This window comes from Aquila chrysaetos, chromosome 11 (assembly GCF_900496995.4).
Source record: "Aquila chrysaetos chrysaetos chromosome 11, bAquChr1.4, whole genome shotgun sequence".
Classification (NCBI taxonomy): Eukaryota; Metazoa; Chordata; class Aves; order Accipitriformes; family Accipitridae; genus Aquila; species Aquila chrysaetos.
Window position 1 is genome coordinate 39,638,788 of NC_044014.1, and position 26,619 is coordinate 39,665,406.

The window sequence follows — 26,619 nt, forward strand, 5'->3', positions numbered from 1 at the left end:
CTCGCCCCTCCTGGCTGCAAAGGGTGGGCACGGCAGGGGGAAAACTTGTCCTAGTGCCATGGGATATAGCCATTTTCTGTGCCCCTTTGCTGAAGAGAGCATCATCCCTTACACAAAAGGTCAGCAGTGCAGATATTAAAGACCAGCAAATTTAGGACAAGTGAATTAAAGTGTATTTAGAGGCAGTCAAGTAGTTCACGTAAAGCATTTAAGTGACATTTTATTCAAAATAAAACAAGGAATGAAAACAAAAGGAAAGCCACATTAAATGCAAGTCAGCACTGAAGCCTGATACCAAGCAGCTTCAGCAAGAACTCCCTCCAGCCTGCGCAAGGCAGAGAAATTGCAACACAGGGCTGTTGCCTCACATCAGGCATTGCGTTCATCCAGGGAAGAGAACGGCAGTGGCAACCCCTGGCAAGCCTCTTGAACCTGCAACTGCACTCAATATAACAAAGGCTTGATGGGACACGCATGTTGCGAGGTGATGGCAACTCAATGGGAACCTGAATCCTGCCATTCAGCCCCAGATTCCCAGTGACATTTTGGGACATGCTTCCTCCTGGCTCTGCAGCAAAGGGGAAGCTAACAAGATCCTTCGGCAACTAGCACACAAGGAAATGAAACGCACAAACTTATCGGTTTACAGAAGTTTTTATTGTTCATTAAGGAAGCTTTTGTGCAAAAATCAAGACAATGTTCTTTAGAAAGCAACTGCACGTGTCCCCCCAGCATAACTCAAGCAGGTCAGGTGCCACAGTCCACAGGAAGGGAGAAAACTAAAGAGGCTCCCAGCGCTAGCACAGGATTTCCCCTGGTTCACCTCACCTGACAGGTTGCTAGCACGAATCCTTCACTACTAAAAACCCAAGAAAATTAAAACCTTGCCAACCCATAAGAGCAAGTGTCAATCCATCCCCACCTCCCCCCCAAAAAAATTCATGTTAAGAGAATGCCATCCAGTTTAAAAGATCAAATACTGTACTACATGCCATGGTGTAACACAACCCGTACCTCCAGGGCAGCAACGTTGAAGGGAGCCCATTTCCTATCTGGCGTATCTACCCCAACTGGGATACACGGCTGGAACCACTGCACAAGCCTGCCAAGACAGAAAGCTGCAGGTATTTTACAACTTTACGGGAATTTTTTTTTTTTTTTTTTTAAAGCCATGAGTGCTTCAGCATTCTGTACAAATGCAAACAGGAAAGACAAACCGATATCGCTGTCTGTCACCACTGCCCAGACATTTAGTATGTACACGTAGTAACAAAAAAGCTGCAGTCCAGTGGTTTTCCATTAAACTGCATGAAAATTACTTTGCTTGCTGCTAAAGCATTGTTACCGGAGCACCTGCCTCACCCAAGACACCACAGGAACAGCAGCAGTTGCCGGCACCTTTCTGAACAGGACTGGAATTTTCAAAGCCCCACCTCTGCCCAGCTCCTCCTTCCCAAAGGCCTCCTCAGAGCTACTTTGGTGCCTCTATTTTGGGGGTTAACTTGATCAGAACTACGCACTACATGCTGGTCAGGGATACAGAGTCCATCTCAAGCAACACGAGCACGATTCTCATTCTCAAGGCCCCTACACCTCAAGGGCCTGACTTGTTCCCAGGGTAGCAGCCTACCTTGAAAGGCTTTTGTTCAAAAGTTCAGGCCGTTTCACTGGGATGCTGCAGAGGTGTGAAAGGCAGGTTGTCAGGTATGCCAGCAGAGCTGCCAAATACCTACTCCAGTGCTCTTAACCATCTGCCATCTCCACCTGCTACTCAGACACATTTCCCAACAGAAATGGGAACTCTGGAAAAAAATGTATACTTCAAACTACTCAGAAGGTGAGTGTCAGTGAGAATGGGTGGCAGCAACAGAAACTGCCCACAAGCCTCATAGCGCCTCTGAAGTTTTAGATGACTGATATACACTACGAGAGAAAAAAAAACAGATCAAGGAACAAATGAGAGCTTACAATAAAAAACATTTTTCCATGCGTTCTGCCCTCTATGCTGACGTCACTTTGACATATGCACAGCCCCTGCTGACTTCTTCCCCTCTGTCTTCTACCAACCCAGCTCGCTCCACCTCCTTGGCACCCAGCTGGCTGCATGTAGGACGCTGCAAGACTAAGCAGAATTGAGCAACTAGGGTAAGAAAAAAGGGAGCCGGATATTCCTTAAGTACATCAGCATGCTTCAAAAGACTGAAATCCCACTGTACGGGGCTTGACAGCAGAACACCCATGCTTAGACTGAGTAGTCCAAGGAACTAAAAAGGATATGATCAAGGGTGGAGGGAGGGTTTCCTTAGCTATGATAACACCACTAGCCGTAAGGGTGGTCACTCAAATGCAAAAGCGTGGTCACTCAAATGCATCTTTTTAGGTACCAGTTACTTTGAAAGTTAGCTGGGCACACAAAGTCCCCTCCTGTAGAGCTTTGAAAATTCCAGCCGAAGGGATTCCCATATTCAACATTATCTCTTAGAGTTCCCCTACGGTTACACAGAAAATTAATATTCCAGCCAGATGTTAAAAACGCAAAGCATGTTATCTTCCCAATTCTGACTACAGAAAGACATTTGAAAGTTTAGTCGCTATCTTGTTCTTTGTTTTTAAATTAAAAGATAATAGTCTTGTCTCATTTCACCTTCTCTGCCATTCTTCCCAGCACCTAAAAAAACCACTTCAGCCTACCAATTAAAAATCTACAACACACTGACTATTTTTAGGAGGATAATGAGTTAAACTGTACAATCAGAAATATCTTCGTTAAGTCAACAATGAAGATCTGATCCTTCAACAGCAGCACTGCTACAGAAGAGTTACAATAAAGGAACTTGAAGGTCAAATTGTTAACGAGGCAGAGAGGAGGGACATTTGAGATACAGCTCTCCGCCAACCTCGGCCCACATTTTTAAGAGCCATGGCAAACTTTCAGAACTGGAAATTCTTCTTCTAGTTCCACACATGACGTTTGCAGTGATCAACAGCCTAAAGGGAAAGAAATAGCGTATGTTAGTGGAAAAAAAGCCTGGCTGCAAACAAGTGTGCATCTACACACACAATTCAACACCTTATTCTGAGCCAAGATCTTGAGAGCAAACCTGTTTTTCTTAAAATAAGTGATTTCAGAGAGGACTAGAATAAATAACATCCTCATCCCCACCCAGAAGCTTCAGGAAAGGACGCTGATGACCCTTAGCCGTTAAGGCCTGGCAAAGAAAGCATCAGCCCACAGCAATACTGGGAAGCCAATTTTCAGAGCCTGATGAAAGGTTGTGACATGGTCTGTTGGCTGTGGGAACACAGACTAAATATAAAGCTCACACTGTACCTTACTACAGATTCTGAAATGCTAATAGACAGGTGGGGGATAGGAATGAAAGGGAAAGGAAACAGTCTGCTTTAAGAAAGCTAAGGGCTATGGAAGATCCTCCAATAAAACTCAACCACCTCTAGCTGGTACCCTTTTGCTTCCTGAAACTGGAATTCCATTTGAATCCACTTGAAAGTGTGGTATAGAAGCCAGAAAAGTAGTTTATAAGGAGCTATCAAAGACCAATAGGAAACTTGAGGCAGAATCCTGCTTTACATACATTGCACTGTGCAGCAGTCTCCATGTTCTTACACCAGTAGCCTGGACCCCAGACACAAGCATTGTCCCCCAGGAGAGGCTGTTTAGCTGATCCACAGACTCCAAGTTTCTGTGAAAAGAACAGCACTGGAGTCAGCATCTTTCTATTTGCACCAAGAGATCTCAACTCCACCCTTACGTCTGAGCTTCTACCTGACCGACTGTGGAAGCAACACTGAGGTAGCTTCAGGAGCTCCCACAGTACCATGCTCAACTGACAACTGACATCACACTTGCAGCTGAATGAGTAAACGTGAAGCAGTAACCTGACACAAGAAAGCATTACGTTACCGTAACTGCTTCTTCATATTAATTTTTGAGAAACAGAGCTTCTAGGAAGGGACCTTTCTCAAGAAATGTCATTTAACTTCTTCTCATCACATTCAGGGCACACTACACCTTGTTACTGAACCTCAGCAGTGGATAACCACTGGCAGCTCTTTTCTTCTATCCTTCCTTGCACAAGGCTGGCAGTCAGACAGCTGTCCATTCAGTAAGCCCGAGGCCTTGCACAATCACATTTGCTCCAAGCATTCAGTGTGCTGATTTTCATTCCAGCAGAGTTTCTGCATGCTAGGCACTGAAAGGCATACAGAAGAGTAGGCAGTACTGTATCAGAGCCTGTAGTCAAGAGAACTAAATGCAATACTCACAGTGCAAACAAAAGTGGGATCCATCATCTCTGCCAGGAGTTGCACAACCACGGGTTCATACTGTTCCACAAACTGAACACACTGTAACAAAACACAGGTTGAGAGATTCTCCTGTTAAAGCCTTAGAAAGAAGAGGAAGATACGGTCTTCAGCAGGCAGGCCTGTACACTACTCCAAACACCCCCAATAATACACTCCAAACTGATAAACCAGAGGCTTGAGCTCTACAGATCGAAAAGGACTCAGCATCACACTAATCACACAACTACATCGTTTTTTGCTAGCTCATACCTGCCTGCAGCTGTCTGCAGACAGGTTATGATGAGAAAAGGGTCAAAAGGAAAAGCAAGCAAGCAGGACAGACTTTGGGAAAAGAACCAAGCAGGACAGGCTTTGATTTGCAAAGTCTAGTCTCTAATTGTGGAGATCACTGCTGTCTCAAGAGGAAAGCACACTGAAGGAGCTGGAGACAAACATCCTGAACAGGACGGCAGCAATGCAGTAATGACTCTTAAGCACTTTTAGCCCAAGTAGTTACTATTCGCTTCAGACCAGGCAGCAGCACAAACACTTCCCGTCGATAAGTCAGCCCTCTAGTGGAGAGGCCATCTCCAAAGCACAGAAAGATATTGGCGTTCTCAGCAGAGACTAACGGCACCGATTAATAAGCAAACCACAGCTATTAAACAGCCTCACAGCAGTTAGCAGGAATAGCTGTTTCATAGCTGCTTTAAGCCTGTCTATTGTATGCCTAGTAAACTTACAAGCAGTTGCCACTTGCTGACACTCAGCAGCCACCTAATAAGATTTCCAGGTAAACCTTGATAGCAGTGGCCTAACAGGTGTTGCTTTTTGCTGTCTCACTGGAATTATGCCAGCCTGCTTCCAATTACTTTGCTAATCCCCCAAACAGGATCAATGTTGAGAAAAAAAACCCTTCAGCTGTTCCCACCCACTGTTCACAGAGTACTTCCAGGCAAACCTTTACTGACTGCAAATTAGTACAACAATCCAGCCAGTCAATTCAGGCCCTTAAAAGTCTCTATCTGTTCAGAGGACTGCCAACCCCCAAGGATGGGGAGTGTGAAAACCTAATCCCCCTGCACCCCAAACTCCTTCCAGCATCTAGCAGAGGAAGACTGACTACTCTTACAAAAGCCACCAAGAGGTGCTGCTCTCTAGTTTTTGCAAATACTCTGCAAGATGTTTTGTCCTTCTGTTCACCTCTACCTGCCTTGTTCTGACTGGAAAGCAGGATGCCACACAGCAAGGCCCATGTGGTCATTTGACTGTCTCAGATCAAGCCTGCTCCCTCTCTTTTGCTCTACTGCACCTGAGAAGCTGCTATGCTTTGGTGCTAACTAGTAAAGGGAAAAACTTAGGAAGGATCAAGTTGCTGAACACAAGCCAGTTCCAGCTGCACCTGTGGACAGTTTGTCTCCAGCCAGAGGCCAAGGCAGTTGGCCAAACACAGAGACCTCTATTATGAGTACCTGGACATTTATAGCAGAAGTAGACACACTTGAGAGACGGACCTAAAATTAGCATGTAGACAGAATATCAGGTGAAACTCTCAGAAAATGAGGTAAGCATAACTGTTACTATAGGACCTACTTAAACCCAACAAATCAACAAGGACAGTTCCCAACAATCAACAAGACGATTGCTTTTCACCCTGCCTCCTGCACAAGTGCTTTACCTGATCACTGACAGACTCTGGCAGGAAGTGACAGACTTTTTCCAGTAAAGCTTCAATTTCAGCTGTCGTGGCATTCTTCTCTAGTTCTTTGTCTGCATAAGCTACCACCATCTTGCAGATATCACAGAAGCCACCTGCAGGTTTCACTAAAACTGAGAAAGGAAAAAAACAAACAAAAAAATGCACAAACATCACTGCTTAGGTAGTTCCCACAAATAAAAGAAAGGAGGCAGCATCAGCAAAGTACTAAAGCACATGTCCTCAAAAGACAGATAATCATAGGAGAACTAGCTCATTTTGCAACACCACCGACTCCTCATTACCAACCTGGCTGCTGTGAAGGCTTGCTGGCTGCACAGCATTTCAGCATAACACACACAGCTTCAGGATTCGTTGCCTCCAAGAGCATGTCAATCAAAGCCTGGCCATAGACATCTATGAAGTCCTTACACTGGTCTTTGACACTCGCTGGGAACAGGTAGCAGATCACCTCCATTTCATGCACAATCTCCTCCTGAAGCACAATGAAGGATGCGTGGCAAGTGAGGAACAGAAATCTGACTCAGTTCATAAGCACATGTTTTCTTACTCCCTCCCACCCAGGATAGAAATCTTGCTCTCATGAAACAGGCAATAAAATTAACTTTCCCTCCCCCTCCAATACAGCCCGATTTTAGCCAAAGCCTAGGATGAGGTACCATTTCCACCACTTACACACCTCTGTCTTGTTGCTCTCCAAGAGGCCAGTCACTTCTTTCACCATGGTCTCACATATTTCACACAAGGAAAAAGTTTTCTCTTGAACTGAGGCCTTCTGAGTACACAGAAGAAACATACAAAACGATAAAGCAGCACTTGACCAGATTTGACAGGAACAATTTGTAAAAGATCAGTCTAACAGCATTCACATTCAGGTGTAGCACACCAATTCATTTACCTAGCTGGCCAGTTTGAGCTGAATTCTAAAGGTCATTCAGAACCCAAAACCAACCTCAAACGTCTCAGTAAAAAGCCTTTCTGAATGAACAGTCATTTTGTATGACTAATTAAGACTACAATGCCCAGGTTGTATAAGGAGGGGAGTTGAATTTAATAGACATGGAGAAATAAGCAGCCCCACAGTGACTGGAGTCAAGGGAAATATGAATTGTTTTTTCAAATACATTGAGGAGAGCACCCTCCTGTTTGCAAAAGAAACCTAGAAACTGAGGGACTTGAGGGAAATTGTTTGGAGCCTGAGGAAGTTACTGTCCTCAAAAGAGACTTTCCTTTCCAAAAAAACCTCAGCCCATGTCTCACCCAAAGGCCATGGGAAGCTAAGGTGCTTCTCCAAACTCAGAGCTTCAGCATTCTGACTCTGATCACTCATCTGCACATGCAGAGTGCTGTCCCTTTTTTAAAAGGGATCAAAGCATAACTCCAAATGTAGAGCAAAACTCAAACTCACCAATTTGTCCTCTAACATTTGAGGTGTCATTTAGAATGGCTGCTATACTCTACTGAAGGAACAAGAGTTCCCATTTCGGTCCTGAAGCATTACCGTATAGCTTCGGTTTAGCATAGGCTCTGCTATTCTAACAAACCAGTAAGCTCTCCTACTGCATAGATGAGCATCAGAAACAAGAAGAGGCCAGGAATTTATATGCAGGGAGACTTGGATTATTCTATACATAAAAGTTCCTGTTCTTCTGTTTCACCTAGCTCATTACACTAACGGAAAAAGGAAGGCAAAGCTGTTTGAGTACAAAAAGTCTATCTTACCTCCACAGTTTCCATTTTCACTTCATGAACCACTTGAGCTGGCATCAGAGTCTGAAGGGGAACAGATTTCACTGAAGGACAGAACCCAACCATGGCACAAATATCCTTTGGTTGCTGGAAAGAGATGTATAAGCAATTTTTTTTAAAGTCTAGAAGACTCTGCCCTTTCTGTGGAGCCTGTAAGCAGGCACAGAGAACGAACTTCTAAAAGGCTCCAACACAACTAGAAGTTTCATGACTACTTCTACTTCAAGTATTGCCAAAGCATTTGGTATGGTTATAGGCAGGACAACTACCAGATGAAACTTAGCAATTCCTTTAAAAGAGGAAGAGGTTAGGCCACATCCATTTTAAAAACCCCATTTACCATGAGCTAATAATACACTACGCAAGCCCTTCAAAGGAGTTGACTTAAGAGCTACCAACACCAAAACAGGCCACCAGCATCACATTAGACCTGCATCTGCGAAGCTGCTCCCCTGAAAGCTTTAAGTAATCACAGAAGAGGCTAATTATTCTGACTTCAGAGTTCACCCAAAAGCTGAAAGAAATGCCTAGAAGAAAGGACTCCTTCTCCCATCTGCAAGCTACCTTCTTTAAAGCATCCAGTAACATCACACTTTGCAAACAGATTCCCGCATTACTGAACACAGCCTATAAGAAGCAAAAAGTTACCATGTTATAATTTAAGCCTAACCTTTTTTACAAGTATCTGCAGTAACTCTATTTCAAGTGTTCTTTTCACATTAAGAGGGAAAACACCAAACAGAAACAAAGCCTTTAAAAAAGCTTTCTAAGTTTTTCTCAAAGGTTTTAGAAACATACACTACTAAATGCAAAAGTAAATGCCGGACATTAGGCAAACTGCTCTAAGGAGGCCACATTATACCCGCACAAAGTGAGAAAGGCTGTACAGAGTAATACACAAAACTTGAGTTTTCCCACCTAAAGCCTACTTAAGCTAAAAAAAAAAAGTTACCTTTGGTCCTATAGGTAATTTGATGATCATACCCCACCCTGTCACCAGGGCATCAAGCTTCTTACAGCAGAGGCGTGCGTATGCAACAGTTAATATGTCATGCCACAACCTCATGCACAGGCAAAACCAGTATCTCAAAGATACAATGCTGCTTCAGACTACTCCAGGCAGTACCTTTAAGTCAAGCCCTTTAGTTCATGCATTGTAAGAAGCATTTCCAGATATTAATGTTACAGCAACACCCACATACACACAACATGTTCTCTCACAGAGAGATGACAGACACAAGGTCTCCCAGGACTGGTTAAATTAAAAGCCCAAATAGCTCTAGGAAGCAGGAGCCTAAAGGCCTCCTGCGTCTCCTTTTCAGTTCATATACTCCAAATATCTATACAGTTGTCCTAGATTTAAAGGTTAACCAAGAACAGACCCAGGGACAGCTTCACTCAAGCACTTTTGAGCCCAGACTTTAAACCAGAAGCTGACAGGAGCCACCGGCATGCTTTTTCTACATCTAATCCTTCTTGTAAGAAAGCGAGCATATTTTCTGCTCCACTGGCCAAAGCATTATCAAGCTGAAATCTTAGTAGCAAAAACTGGTATCTGGAGCTGGAAGTAGGACTGATCCACTGGATGAAGTCTAGTCTTTCTCTGGTTTAGGCACATAAATATCCCTTGTATCTGTCAACACTGAGTACAGTCACACCATGTACACAGCTAATAGAGCAAGAAGTGAACTACAAGCAGGCTATCACCACAGGCAAGTTGCTCACCTACCTGATCCTTCTGTTGACAGGGGAGATTGGTGACAGAGGAAGAGAGGAGAAATTAAAGATAACAGTTAAGAGAAAAAAATGTCAAGCACTTGGAACTGCATATACTCTTTCCATGAAGATGATGGAACATGACATGGTCCCCACCCCAAAGATCCTTAGCATTGCTACAGCAACTCACATTTAATTGCACAGTGCTAACCAGCATTATTCATTTGAAGTTATTAAAGCATCCTGGGCAAGACTACCTCCAAAGAGTTTGAACAACACTCAGCCGGATGCAAGGTGTGGTCATATTCCAATTTCAGGTATTAGCAACACACTGTATTGCAATGCTTAAAATGAGAAACTAACTGCTGCTGGAACAAAGATTTGCTTCACCTGGCAAAATGCTTAAGCAGCAGTATGAGCTTCTAAGTAGCCTTTAGCAACTGGAAACAAAAAAAGGCCACTGTGTTGCCAAATTCAGGTTCAAGTCAGACCCATACTCTATTCATGAATTCACCTATCATTTGTTATGTTACTTGTGGCATCCAGGCACTGCATTCTCTAAGGAAAGGCTTACCCTTTTAATTTTTTAAAGGCTTTGAGATCTCTGGATAAAGAGGTACTATGGAGGTGGTCAGAGGAAAAATGTATTGCATGTTGCTGCAGAAGACCAAAGCTAGTACAGTACCACTCACTTTCCATGGCTCCTATCAAGAGCTCAGAGAGCAGGAGTCTTGAGATAGCTATTCCAGAAGAAGGACATTTAGTCTTGCTTCAAATAGACACATTATCTCTAACACTTGAACCAATTTTGCAATACTGTGACAAAGACCGACTCTAATATGCTTAACACGGTATTTGGTGGGGCGGGGGAAATGGTATAAGTACAGGACTGAGATAAAAGAGTATAAAGGAACATAGGTAATGCACCTTCTGTGTTTCAAAGGATTAGCGTGCCTTTTGCACCACTGAAGTGGTTGTGAAAGAAGAGGAAAGTGCTAAAGAAAGCATTCTGAGACTGAAGTTACTACCCAATTAAATGCCAAGTTCAAAGCATTAACACCAAGACTTACAGAGCAAGGGCTCTCCCCAGACTTTTACTGCAGTAAATGTTTCCTGTTTCCAAATAAGTTAGCTACACAAAGCAGAAAAGTGAACTGAGAGCAAATATTATATTCTACTGATCTTACCATGTGCATCATCATTTGGATAGCCAAGTCAGAATATTCAGAGATATAGCTCTTGCACTGCAGGAAGTGGGAAAAGAAAGTCTTGTAAATATCAAACCACTTAAGCTATAGAGTTAATCTAGAATTTTCTAATACATCTCAAGGTATTAATTTACCTGCTCTACTTAACTATTCTGTTGTCTTTCAGAGCTTGTCCCAAATATTTCAGGTTACACAATCATTGCATACATAGCTGCTTATCTGATGAGGCCTTTTCTCTTCCTCTCAGGGCAAAAGCACTGCCCCTTCATTGATATGACCACATTACCCTGCCAGATCATCTTTATGAAAAAGGCCTTTAAGGGCTAGCAGCAATCCTGAGTCTTTCCTCCTCCCCAGTCCCATACACACCACCCTACCCAACTTTTCTTGACCAGAAAGTTTACAGTTTCGGTGTTGTTACTGTTATACTGTGTAACAAATCCTAAATGTGACACACTATTTTATTAAATAGAGATCGCATTCAGAGGATTAAGGCACCGAACAAACTATTTTATGTTTGCATACAGGAACAGATTTTTAAACACAAGAGATAGCTTACCATATCAGACATTCCAGGTCCCAAACGGTCACACTCCTCCTTGGCATGAGCAACCAAAGACTTTACAAAAGATGAGTTTGTCCTCACAGCTTCCTGAACATCAGTAACCAGCTGAATGCAGTCTTGGCATACATCCCCACTTCCCTGGACAAGGAGTGAAAGGAAACTTAAGTTGACATATCTTCACGTAACATGTTTTAGAAGCTTCCGTTTTAAAAGCTATTTTAAACTATATACAAACCTTAATAAATACTCTATAGAGAATACTCGAAAGCCTGAGCTTCTTGAAAGTTGAATAGCCATTCCTGAATAGACAAGCTACTGCCAGTATGTGCACCAGCCACTAGATGGAGATTAGGTACCTACTTGGCTCTGAAACCCGAGATAACTGTTAAGATACTCAATCTCCAAAATCTCTTGGTTTTGTTACAGACCACAGTGGGAAGGTCTCTAAAATTGGCATAGATCTTACCTGCTCCACCCACAGCAGCTTGTTCTGCACCGACTCAACTGTTTAACTCCCATATCTAGGCTTCCTATCAAGACGCAGCCTCTACTCACAAGTTCATTGTCTCATCTACTCCCCTTTGTCAACTATTTGTTCTTTTCTGATCCAGTCTGTCACCTCTGGATTCAGAGAGGAATGCCTCCCCTGAAGGGCACAGCTAGCAGATTACTCAGAATGTGGGAGAATTCTTCCTTTGAACACTGGTGCCAAACTTGCTCTCAGAAGAAATTGTTTCCAGTAAGACCTGCTTGACTACTACAGTCCTGAATGGGAACAACCCAGCACAAAACTAGTCTTCATAGACCACGGTTGTTAATCCAAGACTATACATGCGGTTCACAGGGGCTGCAGCTATCATCTTAGCTTTAAACTCACAGGTTATGGGAAGAGGTAGCTGTCTGTATGGAGCAGCACAAAATTCAATAGGAGACAGTCAGCCAGGTGAAGCACATCAGCTTAATCTGTGCCCAGTACCACAATCCCTTACCAAGAATCATCAGTAAGTTCTTACACAAAGGAGCACTGAAGCTCTGGAGCAAAAAACATGCACTTCTCTTGCACACTGGAATAGCATTGCACCCTTACCTTAGACTTCTGCTTGGGTTTGTCCTGAGGGTAAAGGAGAAGAGGCACGTTAGCCATGAATGGGGATGCCAGTTCAGAGAAGTCCAGCTCTGGTATCTTATTGGACTGGAGCTGTTTCTGAAGTTTCATTGCTGCAAGGTGCTTCTGAAGGGACTGGCACAGTGCGAGGGCACTACATACAACTTCAGGTTTGTCCTAGGGGAGATAAGATACATACATGAAGCTCTAGACTGATGGCACTTTTGTATGAAGTTCAGAGTAGGGAGTCATTCAGCTGCAACATGGTAGGAAGGGGAAATATTTTACAGCAAGGAAGCAGTCTTCAAATTTACCCCATTAATTGCAACACCAGTGATCCATACAGGATTAAAGGATCATATGCACAATCTTACGCAGAAGAGAAATTCAGGCATCAAGAGGAGCACGATTTTTTTATTTCAACAGTTGCAAATTGTTATCTACTTACTAGCTCTTCTTTGATCATATCCATGATAACTGGTAGGTAGGAATCCACAATTTCCTTGCACTCAGAGACCAGGCCTTGGTCAGGAAGAAACTCACATGTCTTTTCCAAGTAAGAGCGGATCTCATCCTATAAGAGATGAGATGAGCTATAGACTATCAAAATATCTCTCTCTCTCTCAAATGCCCTTTCCATTCCCAAAATGCATGACACAAAGCCTAAAAAAAAGCCCTTGGACTCAGGTAGCTCCAGGCAGTTGGCAAGCAAAACTAGAATGAGGTTTTACATTATAGGTCTATTTTCCCCAGTCCTGGACCTTCGATGAGACCCTGTCAAAGTGAAAACATGAAATACTGCCTGCACAACACAGTCTTGCCAGCATAGAACATTTACATTTAGGAAGAGGAACTGAAATTATGAACTAGTGGGACAGTGATTTGTTTACACAAGTACTCCTAAGGTTCACAAAATAAAAAGGGAAAAAGTGCCCACAACCAAAATGAAGTTTACTTGGTGTAATCACCCACTCCTAGAGACTGCAGTATCCCACCTTTTAAGATCGATGGCCCACTGGCACAAGAATAATTTTATTAAGCATCTACAGTCAATCAGGGATGTGTTAGAGCACGAGAGGCTCCAGAATTTGCTAATCTCTAAACCAGAAGAGGCTGTTTAAAAGCCTTTTCCCATGTACTCTGGCCCCTTTCAACATTTGCTGCTTAGGCTGGGAAAACATCACACAGACTACTCTTTCACCCCCTCACCTTGTGATCTTGTTAAGACAATGAAATCAAATACTGCCTTGGGGCAAGGAGAAAGAGAGCTCTGCTTACCTCAGTGCCATTATCCTTCAAAACCTTGCCAGCCACTGTCACAAGTTCCTTACACAAGTCACAGGGGATACTGTTCTGGAGAGAGATGTAGAGAGTTACTTGGAGACAAAACTAAGTACCTGTAAATGCAGTGTGTGAATAACGAGCATCACATTTGGAATTGAAGTTAAGGAAGGAATACTGGCTGAAGCCAGGGTCGAAAGAGGTGTTTTTAAATAAGGAGTGAGGCTATTCCAAGCATGTCCAGCTCCAGTTTCTTCAGTAAATCAACACAGTATGAAGAATCAGGCATGTTACCACTTGCTCATTTCACCTAGTCCCACCTCCCTTGAAGTATAAAGTACATTGCCCCAAGAAGCCTTCTCCTGAACCTCTTCTACCTTACACTTCAAAGAGTTCATACATACTAGAAATCTAAGAACTTTTCAGGCAGCTTCACTCATTTCAGTTGTGCTCTGCCATTCTGACATTCCTCCCTTCCCCTGCTTTTCCACAAACTGAAACATACCTCAGCACAGATATAGCCAAGGTGGACAGAATGCATCTGTAAGTGAAATGCCTTTATCCCCTAGAGAACTGTGAAACAATACCACAAACTACAGCTACATCTAGTACAGCAGCACTCACGTTTAGTGCAAATGCAACTTGAAAAGCCACACTGAATGTAACATTTGTACCATTATTTACTGTCATGGCTTTCAAAATTTAGCATATGTTGCATCTTTTGTGGAACATTAATTTATGAGAAAGACCTAAAGAAGCACAAAGCTTTTTTTGTAATGAGCCTATCAGGTTGGCATTGCTCAAGTTAAGAGTAAGAAAACTCTGTGAATTAGGAGTTGGTTTAATAAAGAGAAACGAGTCTGAAATCCACTAGTTGCATTCCACACGTTGCTTAGTGATTGTGCAACAGGTCACAGGAGAAGTCAGCAGACAAGTTGTGCAAGGCAGAGAAATGGAAAGCAACCTTTATCTAGCACCCAAATTAAGGCATAGTAACCAAGGCATAGTCAGATGTAGCACTTAACTCTGATCAGAGACTTGAAAAAAATCTTCATCCGCATATGGAAACCAGCTACCTCAACTACAGGTGGGAAGAAGTCTCAGTAGTTGATACTTACTACAGTAGGCTTGTTCCAGACATTCTGCTGGCAGTGTTTCACTGCTCCGCACTGTGATGCTGTCCGAACACTCTGACACCATACCTCCGGACCCTTCACACAGTCCTTCTGCCACAGAACAGGGCTTGCCACAGCTGCCAAAAAAAAGAATCATTCTTTCACAGTTGCGCACTTGAATGACTTCCACTCCAAAGCAAGCAGGTTAATGCTGTACAGTATAACCACAACCTCTCCAGTATGCCACTTAAGTTTACTAACATTTTTAAGCACATTTCAATCCAGCAATTTCTGACCTGAAACATAAGAATGAGTCCCAAATACAGATTACACAGCCAAAGAACTCAGAAAAACCATAACAGTTGAACTTCCCTACTGAAGTGGATTTTGTAAGACAAAATTAAAACAAAACCCCACTTTGCTCAGCACACAAGAACTACCAGCTGACTTGAAACAGAGAAACTTCTCGTTACAGAGATCTACACTTCAGACAGCTGATTCCCAAAGCTACAACCCCACTGTTGTCCCATCCTACTGTCCTTGCAGTCACTTCAACTCTGAATGAGCAGTCACATCTAGCTTGTAATTGTTGCCTGCATTCCTTCTCCCAGGTAAACCACCCTTTTCTCATATAGCCACTGTGAGAGCTGGGAAACTAATTGGATTAGAATCCACAACAACGCACACATTACATGGAGGACTTAAGAGCCAGGGGCAGACCAAAACACTAATTATAAAACAGAAAGTTTCAAGAAAGTCAAAGCAAAAGAGGAACAGAAAACAATGAGACATGTTCTATCATATAGTTTTTAAACCCATTAAATCTGTTTAGACTTTGTTTCCTCTTGGTCAGTTCTTCAACTGTGTGCAGAAAAATCTGCGGGGGTAAAAAAAAGCACAAGTCCTTGTCTGGACATTACCTCCCACCCCACAAGGAATTGCCTTGCAACCTGTAAAGTTTTGAAGTAAAACACAGAATACCATTTCTGGACAGTCTTCCTAAAGAAAAGCTTTTTTTTTTTTTTTTTTCCTTTTTTTTTTTTTTTTTTTTTTTTAATTGTTCTGTTTGGACTGCACATCCAACTTCTCCCAGTTGTCTAAAACCATCCTATCTGTCAGCAGGCTCAGTTTCTTCAGCAACCTCCTACATTGCACTAACCTATGAAGAAACAACTCCTAAAATCCTACCACAGACAGGCTCCAAGGAAATCTGCTGCCTACAAGGCACTGCTGTCAAAGTTTTAGGGAAAAAAAGAAATAAATTGCCCATTCAAACCTATTAGCTGTATAGGTGTTGTTTAGGAGTCATTATCTCCACATCAATGCTGTTTACACATCACAAAATGCTGTAAAATTACATTGTCAACCAAGAAGCAGGAATTAAGCTTTTTGATTCCTACGAAGCTTCTAGTAAGGTTATGACAGATGACAATCACTTTTCCATTTCTCACATCTCAGTTCTAAGCAATTAGAGGATCAACTTAATGGCTAAATTACCAGTGCATCTGCTAGGTACATAGCCACTACACATCAGAGACAGATAAACACTGCTTTATAGCTGGCATTCTGCAGCCTTCTCAGCTGTTGATTTATAAAGCCTGTTTACACTGGATTTCAGAGGAATGACCCATTTATTTTAAGAAAAATGTGCTTTGCATGCTTGATTTTTCTACACAAGAGCTTGAAGTTTGCCACCCTCTGTCCCAGCAAAAAGCCTCGATTGCGTATTACTCTTCAGCAAGACAGCACACTAGCACTGCTGGAATAAGGACCCTAGGAATAAGATTTCAAACCTTCTAATAATGTACGGTTAGCAAAATATTTACAGATGGCCTATTTTAAATTACAGCATTATTGATCTGGAAGCACCAAGCATAGTTAAGTATCAGTCAGACTGGTCAGCCAAATAGCTGTCAGCTCTGGCAGGATGACAACAAACAAGTATACACTTGGCTGAGCGAAAGAATTATTCTTCCCTTTCAGATACTGGTATTAACACTAGTAGGAAGGCTCTGCAAGGCAGAGTGAAGCTCTGGCTAAAGTCAAGCAAGACCTTGACTTTAAAGAGTGGAATTAAAGGGCTTCCAACTATTTACAAGTATAGCTTTTAACCTATGCCTTTAGATCTGTAAATCAAAAAAATTACCCCCCCTCCCCTGTTTGAAACATACTGTAAAACTAAACTATAAAACTACAATAGTTATTCCAAGCAGTTTCTCAAACTCCTGATCTGAGAGGCCGTTTAAAACCCAAACTGAGGAATACATGCTGTAACTTGCGCTGGTTTGATCTAGCTCTTAATGAACTTTCAGGTTTTGTGCGGCTTTTTACTTTAAGATCCTGTCACTGCATGACTTTTCAGAGCCATACCCAGTTTCGGCAGAATGTCTAACAGCTGGTCTTGTTCCTTCTGCCTCATAGCCTCTGACTGGGTCGTTAAAAGCACATGACAAAATAAATACTATGCTTCAGATTTACACTTACTTATCAGCTTTTTTGGCTGTACATCTTTAACATTCCCTGCTGCATGGCTTCTGTATCAAACAGGTGCTCACACACAGTCAGTCACTAATGCTCTGACTTGCCAGGACACAGCAAGTGGTATTGGCAGGGCAGCAGGGTTTTGTCAGGTTACAACACTGGGGTGGAAGAAAACCAAAGAGCAAGGCAGTAGTCCAAGACCTTTTGAGGTGAGCAGAGTGCAGGTTGCAGATAATTCTGCTCAGAAGGGGGAAAAAAAAAAAAAAGTCTTAAAATTAGATTGATTTTTGACAATACATCAACTACTTGATGCCTTTGATTGCGCTGCTTCCCTGCATCATGTCTCAGCAGTTTGGAAGAAGAAAAGGTAATCTCTCAGAAGAGACATACACAGCCATATTCTGTTCAAAGCACCACCACTGGGCACACAGTCACTTCAGATTTGAGAATAAGGACACTAATTTTATCTGCAATCCTCTACAGAAGACCAAAACCACAAAATCTCAGAAGAGGTCAAGACCAGCAGGGACAGTGAAGAATGAGAAGTATCAAACCATTCATAAGCCAGTGAACACTGAAAAGTAGTTTTTTGGATGCAAGTAAGCACCCCAAACACCTTCCCACAGGTATTATTTAAAGTCCTCACTCCTGCACGACATCAGAGCAAGATGAAATACCACTATAACTACATGACTTTTCTGTCAAAAAAGCCAACAGATTCAGGAAATCCAACTCAGCTATGCCATGAGGATGAACGCTTACCTACAAAAAACAGAAAACGGAGGAACAGCAGTGTCCTCTCAGTTACAAAGGACACTGGGGAAGTTCCTTCCTTCTGAGAAGGCAACTCTACATTTGATGTTTTCACTACAGATCTTTCTGGTCAAACGGTGACTAGGCAAATTTGTTTGTTAGGGCCACACACCACTGGCACATTTTAGAAAGCAGCTACAGAACAAAGACAACACGCACTAAGCATGGCCTCTTTTCTTCCATCTTCCACAGTAACTTTAAATATAGTTAAGCTTGTATTAGTTTATTCTGTATTATGTTGAAAATTTTTTATTACATAACTCAATGTCTAATATGAAAGGATGCACCTTCATTGCAACAGTATCTACCCTCCCTTTCTGAATGTCCTAGGAAAAACAGAAACAAAACCAAAAAACTCTGCATTAATTCAGATCTTGCAGATTGAGAAAATAGCCTGAAATGCTTTACTGTTCCCACTACTTTTTCCCTTTAGCTTGTTCTCCTATTTAATTATGAAACAGCAGTTTTTCTCATATATTAACTTATGTTACAACAAAAGCAAATATGTCAGTGAAGTGTGTTAAGACATTGTGCTGTTTCACAACAGAATGAACAGTTTCGAATTTAACAGTTATCTTGCCTGTTCCCTCAATATAGCCTCTGCTGCAAGAAGAGTGACACCTTAATATGGTATTTCATATCCCCAGCACAGCTGCAACCCAAGAGAAAACAAAGCACTGTCGGTTACCTCACACAACTCTTAATGCTTGTTGGATAAACCCAATGGGATTACCTTCTTAGTTATCTCTGGCATCCCTTTATTTTATATATTGTTCTTTATCTAAGGTCATCCATTTTTAAATAGATTTCTTCTTTCTCTGCAGATTAGCTCTCAACAGTCACGTGGCATGCCCACCAAAACCTGCCCCCTTTCCCCAAAGTTCTTACAAGCCACTATTTTTGGAGCACCAAAGAAGTCTATCTGTGAAGGCCAGGGTGCTGCTTTACTTGTCCTCTTCACTGGCTCCTCCCTGCTTGAACTGCTTCAGAGATATGGTTTCTTCAATTTTAGAAGGAACAGCCTTTGCTCCATCAAGTTTTTCATAAATTAAGCAGTCAAAAAAAATGGAGAAGGAAGGAGAAGGGGGCATAGAAATGCAATCCACATATAAAGGGTATGTGTTTCAGATGTGAAAGTCTTCAGCTTTTGGGCTTCTAGCCAAGCTGACAGCCCACAGGCACCCTAGGATCCTTGCATACACTTGCAGCTTCTCAAAACAAAATTAAAAAAAAAAAAAAAAAAAAGAGAGAAAAGAGATTCATACCCACTCTGACCATTCTGATGCTCGTGTTTGACAGACAAGAGAAGTCATCTCCCAGAACATGCATTGCCTCAGAAACACAGCCTGAAGCCCAACAACATAACCAAAATACTCCAAAAAGCTGAAGGGTAACAGCAGAAAAAGGAAGGAGAAACCTTTTCTTTGAGGCCCTGGTCAGCAACCTAACACTGCCAGAACACCAGTAACACAGTCCTAACAAGTGACAGCTACTTGGACATTGCATGGGGCTCTGCCAAGAATTCACACAAAAAACAGTTTAAAGGCTGTGAAGATAAAGGGAAACCTGGAACTCACTCTCACAGTGGTACTATCCTACCTACTTCAGCAAGTATGCATTACTCCCAGACACTTCTTCAAAGCAGGAAATGCTATCACCTCCCTCCTCAACGCTAGACATGGGGAACGGAAACACTAACATATGGTCAGAAGTAGAGGTGACAGCCCCCTCAGACAATACCACCTTTTCTACTTAGAAAGGTTACAGAGCCATGCACATGACAGCACTGTTCAGTTCTTCAGGAACCTAAAAGAAAGCTTATAATGGCTGGATTACCATTCTGCAAAGAGCTACTGGAAAATCATTAGGTAATTACCTTTCCTGAGAATAACCTTCCCTCCCCTCAAGCATTTGTTTTATTCTTCTTCCAGGGAGAGGCAGCCTGAGTTTCTTCCCGAGATTCTCAGAAAAACATCCTAAGCAACCTCCTCCAAAGCTGTACTGAATCTACTAATGAGACTTTAATGATCGTGCTTAAAAGTTAACACCTTACATAAGCTTCTATGAACAGGGATTCTATATGGGCCAGACCAGGTTCCCTAAAGACCCAGAGGATAAACCAGAAAACTATCACCCAGAACACAACGAAACTGAAATCAAAGACTCAACCTTGTTGTGAGCAGCATTTTCACGGACAAATTAACCTGCAGTTGGCAAGAAAAGGAAAGCGCTGAGCTGCTGTTCACTTTAACGGGTTGAAGTCCAATGTGGAAGATAACTTGGGGTGCTGTCAACTCTTATGCCTTTATGACAGTCTAATTTGTTCTGAGTATATTAACATATTCATCAGGAAGGATGCTCTTTCCCAGGCCGTCCCACTTGGCAATGTTAAAAAAAAGACCATTCATTATCTCCCAGAAATGCCCACAAACCAAGTGAATGCATCAGTCTCTGCCGTTCTGTGCTCAGCTAGTTACTGACTTTTCCCCATTTGTTTCGAAAACTGCAAAAGCAAAGTGTGTTTAAGAAGTCAAGAGGGATCAACTTCTCCATCAAATCTTACAAAGTGTCAACAAGTCAAGGAGTGACCTCAACCTGAAGTTATCTGAAGGGCTCAATACTCCACAGCCTCTCTGGTCAGTTAGTTTAAGTAAAATTTCAAAAGTTGTAACCACACCACACGCTAGTAACTCATGCCAGAAGCCTACTATGCCTCTGGATTAATGAGGCAGTAAAGTGACCGCAGTATTTGAGAGAGTACATGCAATTTGCAGAAGAAATGGATAAAATCTGCCTAGTTATCAGTATTGCAGACGTCAGTTAAAAATCAGTCTTCCTGTCCAAAAATCTTGAAGCATTTGTAACTAGTGCAATTCACAAGAAATTAGTTTTGCGTTAACGCCAGGATTGGGCTCTTCCTCAAAATGGGGAATGCATTCTCATTCTGGTGCGCTACTTCTGCTGCAAAACATTGTTCTTATCTCAGATGCTCCCTTGCTTCCCTCACCAGAAGACAAGCATGGTAAGAGAATCACAATGAAGTTAAAGATAACAGAGAACAGGATGAGCTAAGACAGTAAAATCAGCTCTACTGTCCCAGTACATTGTCCCAGTTACTATAAAGGTTGCAAGAGAATAATTTCCACATTGACCAGAAGTTGCTAGCAGGTTGCCAAGCAAGCCCCAACTTCTACCTGAGATTTTTCTGTGACAAACTAGAAGAGATATTTGGATGTTCAGTGGCATCTGGTACTCATTAGGAGTAAGCAGTCCCATACAGTATGTTAAGATATTCCCAGGAAGTTATGAGAAGCATCTTTCCCTGCAGCAGATCCCTGTAGAAATACAGCTAAATGTTGTGAACATACCTATTGTCCATCTCTATTCTTTCCGGTTTTGGTTTGTTGGTTTTAGGTTGGTTTTGGTTGGGTTTTTTTCAGGGGGGCGGACAGGACAGGGAGAGGCAGGGGGACAGGGACACAACAGATTTCATGTGAGTCTCTGCAGAATTCTGTATTTAACATCCCCCTTTCACCAGGCAAATATATTCACACCACAAAGAACGGAAAAGTCTGCTAGTTATGCAGACAGACATATCTGTAAGAGAAGACAAAGTTCCTGGTCGCAGGTCACACTGCAGTCCCAGCAAAGCACAGGTGAACTCCAGAGGCATCTAAGAACTTCAGAAAACAGGAGGTCAGTTCAAGACACTGCCAGGAAGAAACAGAAGAGTGTCAGGAGCAATGCTCTTTTTCACACTGCTGCCAGAGAAGTGCTCTAATGCAGAATGAATGCCAGACGTGGAAGACAACTCAACAGGAAGCTCCCTTAGGGAAAGGGAAGACATCAGACCCCTGCAGCTGAGCAAAGAAAGTATGCCAGGGGGATGAAAAATGACATTTTAAAGAGCAGCTTCAGGGAAGACAGCAGTTAGCGATGGCAGAGCCTGGAAAAGTCAAACTGTAGCGCACAAGGTGAAAGAATAACCTACCCAGGAGTACAGTGATGAAGCAGCTGATAGCAGGAAAGAAGAAAGTGTTAACCCCTAATCTCTGCATACTAATAGCTTGCATCCCATAGGTGAACATAGTCAAAGGATTTTAAACTGTTACATTTGGTAAAAACAAGCCTTGAAATCTCATTGCAAGATTCATTTACTCAGCATCTCCAAGAAAATCTCTCTATATGCAGACGTTTTCAGTAGAGAACACAGTTTAAAAACTAGTCAGGGTAAACAGTGTAAACATGAGACTCCTCACTCCAAGAGGAAGAAAAATACTTATGTCTGAAATTAAACATTGCTCCATGACCAAGTACACAGACAAGCACTGCCTCAAAATACACGCACACACTTCGAAGACCACAGAAGTACCCCTTTCAACTTGCAGTAGGAAGTCTGATATCTTAATAGCAGCAAATTAATTGCATACAAAAGCTGCTACATAAAGAAAAAAACGGAAAATGGACTGTGAGTAAACCCTTAAAGAAAAAACAAATGCAAACCCTTTTTTTGTCTCGTAGTTCCAAGGCGTTGCCCCAAGCCTGCTTTGAAGAATCAGGTCCACATGAAACATTGAAACAAAAACCCACTGGCAGCCAGCAGTAACTGGTCCTGCTTCCCCCACAGATACAAAGTAAAAAAATCTTCCTGCATGTTACACCAGAAAACACTCCCCAAAACAGCACAGTCCAACCTCCTGGAGAGTCCCAACTGACATCACCGTCACCTGACAGAGACACAGTTCAGTTTTGCTGACAAGCTTCCACTCTCTTGTTCCACCCTCTACATCATCTCCATTATCAGATTCCCAGAACTGCTTCTTTGTGGTACGCTGAATAGCACAAACTGAGATTGTAAAAAGACCGCATAAGACTTCAGAAGCTCTGCGGATGCGATCGCACATACTGCCAAGCGCGACCGTGACCAGGCAGAACAGCTTGCGCAGCTCCTCCAGATACAACCAAGAACTCTATTTATACCTCTTCTGCAAACAAGGAGGAGATTGTGCAAGGGCAGGTTTAGACAAGCCACATGACTGGTGCACTATCAAAGCACTGCTTCGTTATGTGACAGTTGTAAAGCACCTCATGCCCACAGCACTCCCTGTTATTCCTCTAAGAAAACAGGGACATATTTTTTGAGAGATATAGGACGCCTTCCAATGTTTGCCTAATTTAATCTACAGCAGTGGGCTGCACCAGCCTAGCTTTTTTGTTAGAGACCACATTCCCAAATTGAGCAAGCCTGCAAACTACAGAACACAGTCCAAGTTCAACCATCTGCTTTTTCCACATCCTCCAGAAAATTCAAGTCAGACTAACCCAGCCTTCAATTTTCCTGTCCCCAGATGTTCTGACCAGTGTTTGATAGAGGAATTATGCATTAGTTTGAAATCTTGGAAGGAAGGAAGACTAAGTCTACTATTTTAGGGGGTGGGTGTGAAATAACTGCATCCTCAAACTTTTACTTTCCACCCCAAGCTTAACTTTTATTTTACCATGAGGAAAAAAAATTTAAAAATCAGCTCAAGAGAAACTGACTTCTGTTTTAACTGTGCCCCAGCCTTCCTTCCTTCCTGGTCTCAAAGACAAGCATATCTGTAGTCCAGAGATCCAAAGTCCTGTACCTCCTGCTTCAATTCCTTCACGTCTCCCTTAAAGGGAAGATACACAGAAGCACTGCAAGTAGGTCAACCAAAAACCCTCATGGCCTACCAGCCATGCTGTAAACCAGCCAAGTAACTCCATTAGGATACGCCAAGGGTGGCGAGATTTTGATACAGCTAATTAGTTAGCTTAGTAGATGAAAATAGTGTTTCAGGTTGTCACAGCAAGGTCTTCAGAAAAATCTGCACTATGCTTTCATAGGTGAGTCAATTAGTATTCATAACAGACAGCTTGGTGAAAACAGACAGCTGTTTATTTGTGTTAAAACAGCGACTTCCTAAAGAAAAACAGGCCTAACAAGTCTTCTGCTATGCTCAGTTGCATACGCATGGCTTTAACAGGTAGACCAAGCTACCTCTCATTGCTGAACTGGTTTCTCATTACAATTTCCCTAAATACACTAATGGGAAACCTGGTAGGTACTTCAAGGCAAATCCTTTTCACTTTTGAAGCACAAGAAACTACAATGATTTTAGTGATTCGGAAACAGTCCCAATAGAAATGATAATTGATGGCAGTTAATTCAGTGCAGAGTAGACTCAAAAATTGTATTATTAAAGCAGATAAATATGCAGACAGAAAGCTGACATTTGCTTTCTCGTTTCCAGCCTGAAAAGTCTGAGATTCTCCATTAAATTGTCCACATACCAGTATACTAAGACTCCACTTAAGCACTAGTGTACAATCATGCAAGATCTCAAAGGCAGAATTTACTGTAGTCTGCCAGTTGGCTATTCCCATGGCTGTTAAACAGCTAGTCAGGGCTGGTTTTTAGTCGACTTGTGCAACATTGCAGGTTAAACTCGTAAGCAAGTAAGCTCTAGGTTTAAATTTGTCTTATTTAAAGGAAGTTTATCCGAAAAATTGTGTGCATCACTGCATCAGACCTTCAATTTTGGGGTTTCTAGCCATTCCATACCACAACCTGAAGGCATATTAGCCCTCTAGTCAGTCTACAAATCGTTTCCGTAGCTCTGTCTAGCTTCTGCAAAGTACAAAACACAAGCATTGCCTTTTCTAAACTCTACTCCTACCACTAATGGCAGAATATGTTATTTCCACCACAACCACCATCTTCCACCTCAGCAACAACAGGTAACAAGGCAGCAACATTAGTGGAATTTTCCACATGCAGCAGGAGACCCTAATGAAATGAATCTGCTAAAAGCATGCAACAGAAAAGGCTACCTCTTGCCATCTGAAAGAGGATTAACGCCCATCTATCCCTGAAGTGTCAGAGATAAACAGAGCTGCTGGCAGAAAAACAGTTTCTACCAATTGCTCTTATTTGGCTCTATGAGCCGATACAGTTGCCCGATTAGTGTCAGATATGGATACAAACCGATCCGATGCTACCACACTGTCATTAGGAGGTCATTTCCAGCAGTGGGAAAGCCTGGTTTCTCACAGAGACTTCCCCCTGCGTTTACCTGATCGCTATTCCTGGGCGCTGCCCGCCCTAAACATAGCTTTTCCACCACCGCAGCCACCCCGAAGGCAGCCTTGAAATCCCTGCTCGCTTCCCCCCACCCTCCCTCCCCTCCCCAGGCCCTGCTCCCCCGGCGGGACCGTTAGGCCCCAGGGCGGCGGGGCCCGGGCAGGAGGCTTCCCCCGCCCGCCACCCTCCCTTATCGCTGCCTCCTCTCCCTGCGCTTTCGGCAGCCGGGCCCGGCTGGTCCTGCTGGGAGAAGAGAGAAGAGAAACAGCTTTAGGCCCGGCCTCCCTCCACACTCCCCCCCCCCCGCCCCGCGCCCTGTCACAGCCGCCCTCAGCCCGCTCCCGCCCGGGCAGGCCCTCGGTGGTGAGGGAACACCGTCCCCCGACCGCTAGGGCTAAACGTGAGGGGGAAAGGGAGAAGGCGGCGGAGGCCCGGGCCGGCGGGAACGCTTACCGGCCGCCAGAAGCCCGAGGAGGCAGAGGAGCCGCCGCGCCATCGTCCCCGCGCCCGCCTGCAATGCGGCTCCGCCGCCGCCCCCCCGCCCCTATATAAAGGCTGCGCCTGGCGCCACTGCGCATGCTCGCCCGCCGTACCGCCCCCCCCCGCCCGGCTGCTGCGCATGCGCCGGGGGAGGGGGCGAGCTCCTCACGCCCCTCACCCACCCCCCCCCCCGCGCATGCTCCGGCCGGCGCCGCCGCGTCTCCTCAGGCGGGCTCGAAATGGCGGCGGTGCAGGGTCGCTTCATGCTGAGAAGCCGTGGTTCACCTGGGCTCCTCTGAGCCCCTGCCGCTTGAATCTGCCCTGCCTGGCTGGAGGAAAGGCGCTGCCAACGGCGGTTTGTGCAGGGCCGGCCCGAGGCCTTCCACAGGCGAGAGGTGGTGGGAGCACCACAGGGAAGAGGGCCCCCATCGCTCCCCCCTGGCTCGCTTTCGGCTGGTGGCGTCTCGTCGAGTTGCGCACCAGCAAGAAGATGCGCCCCGGTATAGCTTCCCACTCATAGGTTTCCCATCTTGTTGCCTGGGGCTAGGAGGTGAGGGGCGGGTGCCTGTTTTTCCTTGGTGTGCTTGGCAGGCTCATCGCTGTTGTCACTGGGCAGCTAGGTATGTGTGTGGTCCAAAGGAACAGTAATTAAAAGTACAATTAGGAAAGATAGCGTGAATTGACTTGATATCTCCCAGCCTCTTACTCCTGCCATATCCCTTGCACTGATTCAGCCAACTGGAACAACAAACTAACCCAGAAAAATACACAGTATTTTCCAGCTGGATCAGCAAACCAAACCAGCTCAACTGAGGGCCAGAGCTGGTCCCCCACAGACAGAAGCCAGGCTCACCAGGACTGCACAAAGCTGCTAGACCAGCTCCCCCTCTTTTCTTAAACCCACACTTGGTGCTTTCTGTTGCTGGAAGAAGGGTCGTGATAAGCTAGGTGCTTCTCCCAGCCTGGGGAGCTTCGCTTG

The 26,619-nt window shown here is 43.6% G+C and overlaps 1 protein-coding gene across 10 annotated transcripts; it reads right to left on the bottom strand.

Annotated features, from left to right (window-relative positions):
- Positions 1-638: 638 nt before the first annotated feature.
- Positions 639-25,744, bottom strand: LOC115347999 (prosaposin). 10 transcript variants are annotated; one of them, XM_041127184.1, is made up of 17 exons: positions 25,614-25,744; positions 14,765-14,898; positions 13,644-13,718; positions 12,814-12,939; positions 12,348-12,542; positions 11,255-11,398; positions 10,675-10,731; positions 9,501-9,506; positions 8,336-8,398; positions 7,745-7,858; positions 6,702-6,797; positions 6,311-6,497; positions 5,984-6,135; positions 5,778-5,819; positions 4,285-4,365; positions 3,594-3,701; positions 639-2,988 (listed from the first exon to the last, which is right to left on the bottom strand). In XM_041127184.1, the coding sequence occupies exons 1-17, from the start codon at positions 25,654-25,656 to the stop codon at positions 2,953-2,955; spliced, it is 1,659 nt and encodes a 552-aa protein (XP_040983118.1). In that variant the 5' UTR covers positions 25,657-25,744; the 3' UTR covers positions 639-2,952. The 10 variants fall into 10 exon arrangements, with proteins under 10 accessions (XP_040983118.1, XP_029885686.1, XP_040983120.1 ...); XM_030029826.2 differs by having other exon boundaries at positions 9,501-9,509; XM_041127186.1 differs by lacking the exon at positions 8,336-8,398.
- Positions 25,745-26,619: the final 875 nt, after the last annotated feature.

What these genes read in the sequence shown, in the direction of transcription:
- LOC115347999 (XM_030029826.2), bottom strand. Translation starts at nt 25,656, where the DNA reads ATGGCGCGGCGGCTCCTCTGCCTCCTCGGGCTTCTGGCGGCCG. An exon ending in TGAAGGATAATGGCACTGAG is followed by an intron (nt 12,940 to 13,643) that starts GTAAGCAGAGCT and finishes CATCTCTTATAG; the next exon opens with GATGAGATCCGCTCTTACTT. An exon ending in CTTCTGCTATAAATGTCCAG is followed by an intron (nt 4,366 to 5,777) that starts GTACTCATAATA and finishes GTTTTGTTACAG; the next exon opens with TGTGTTCAGTTTGTGGAACA.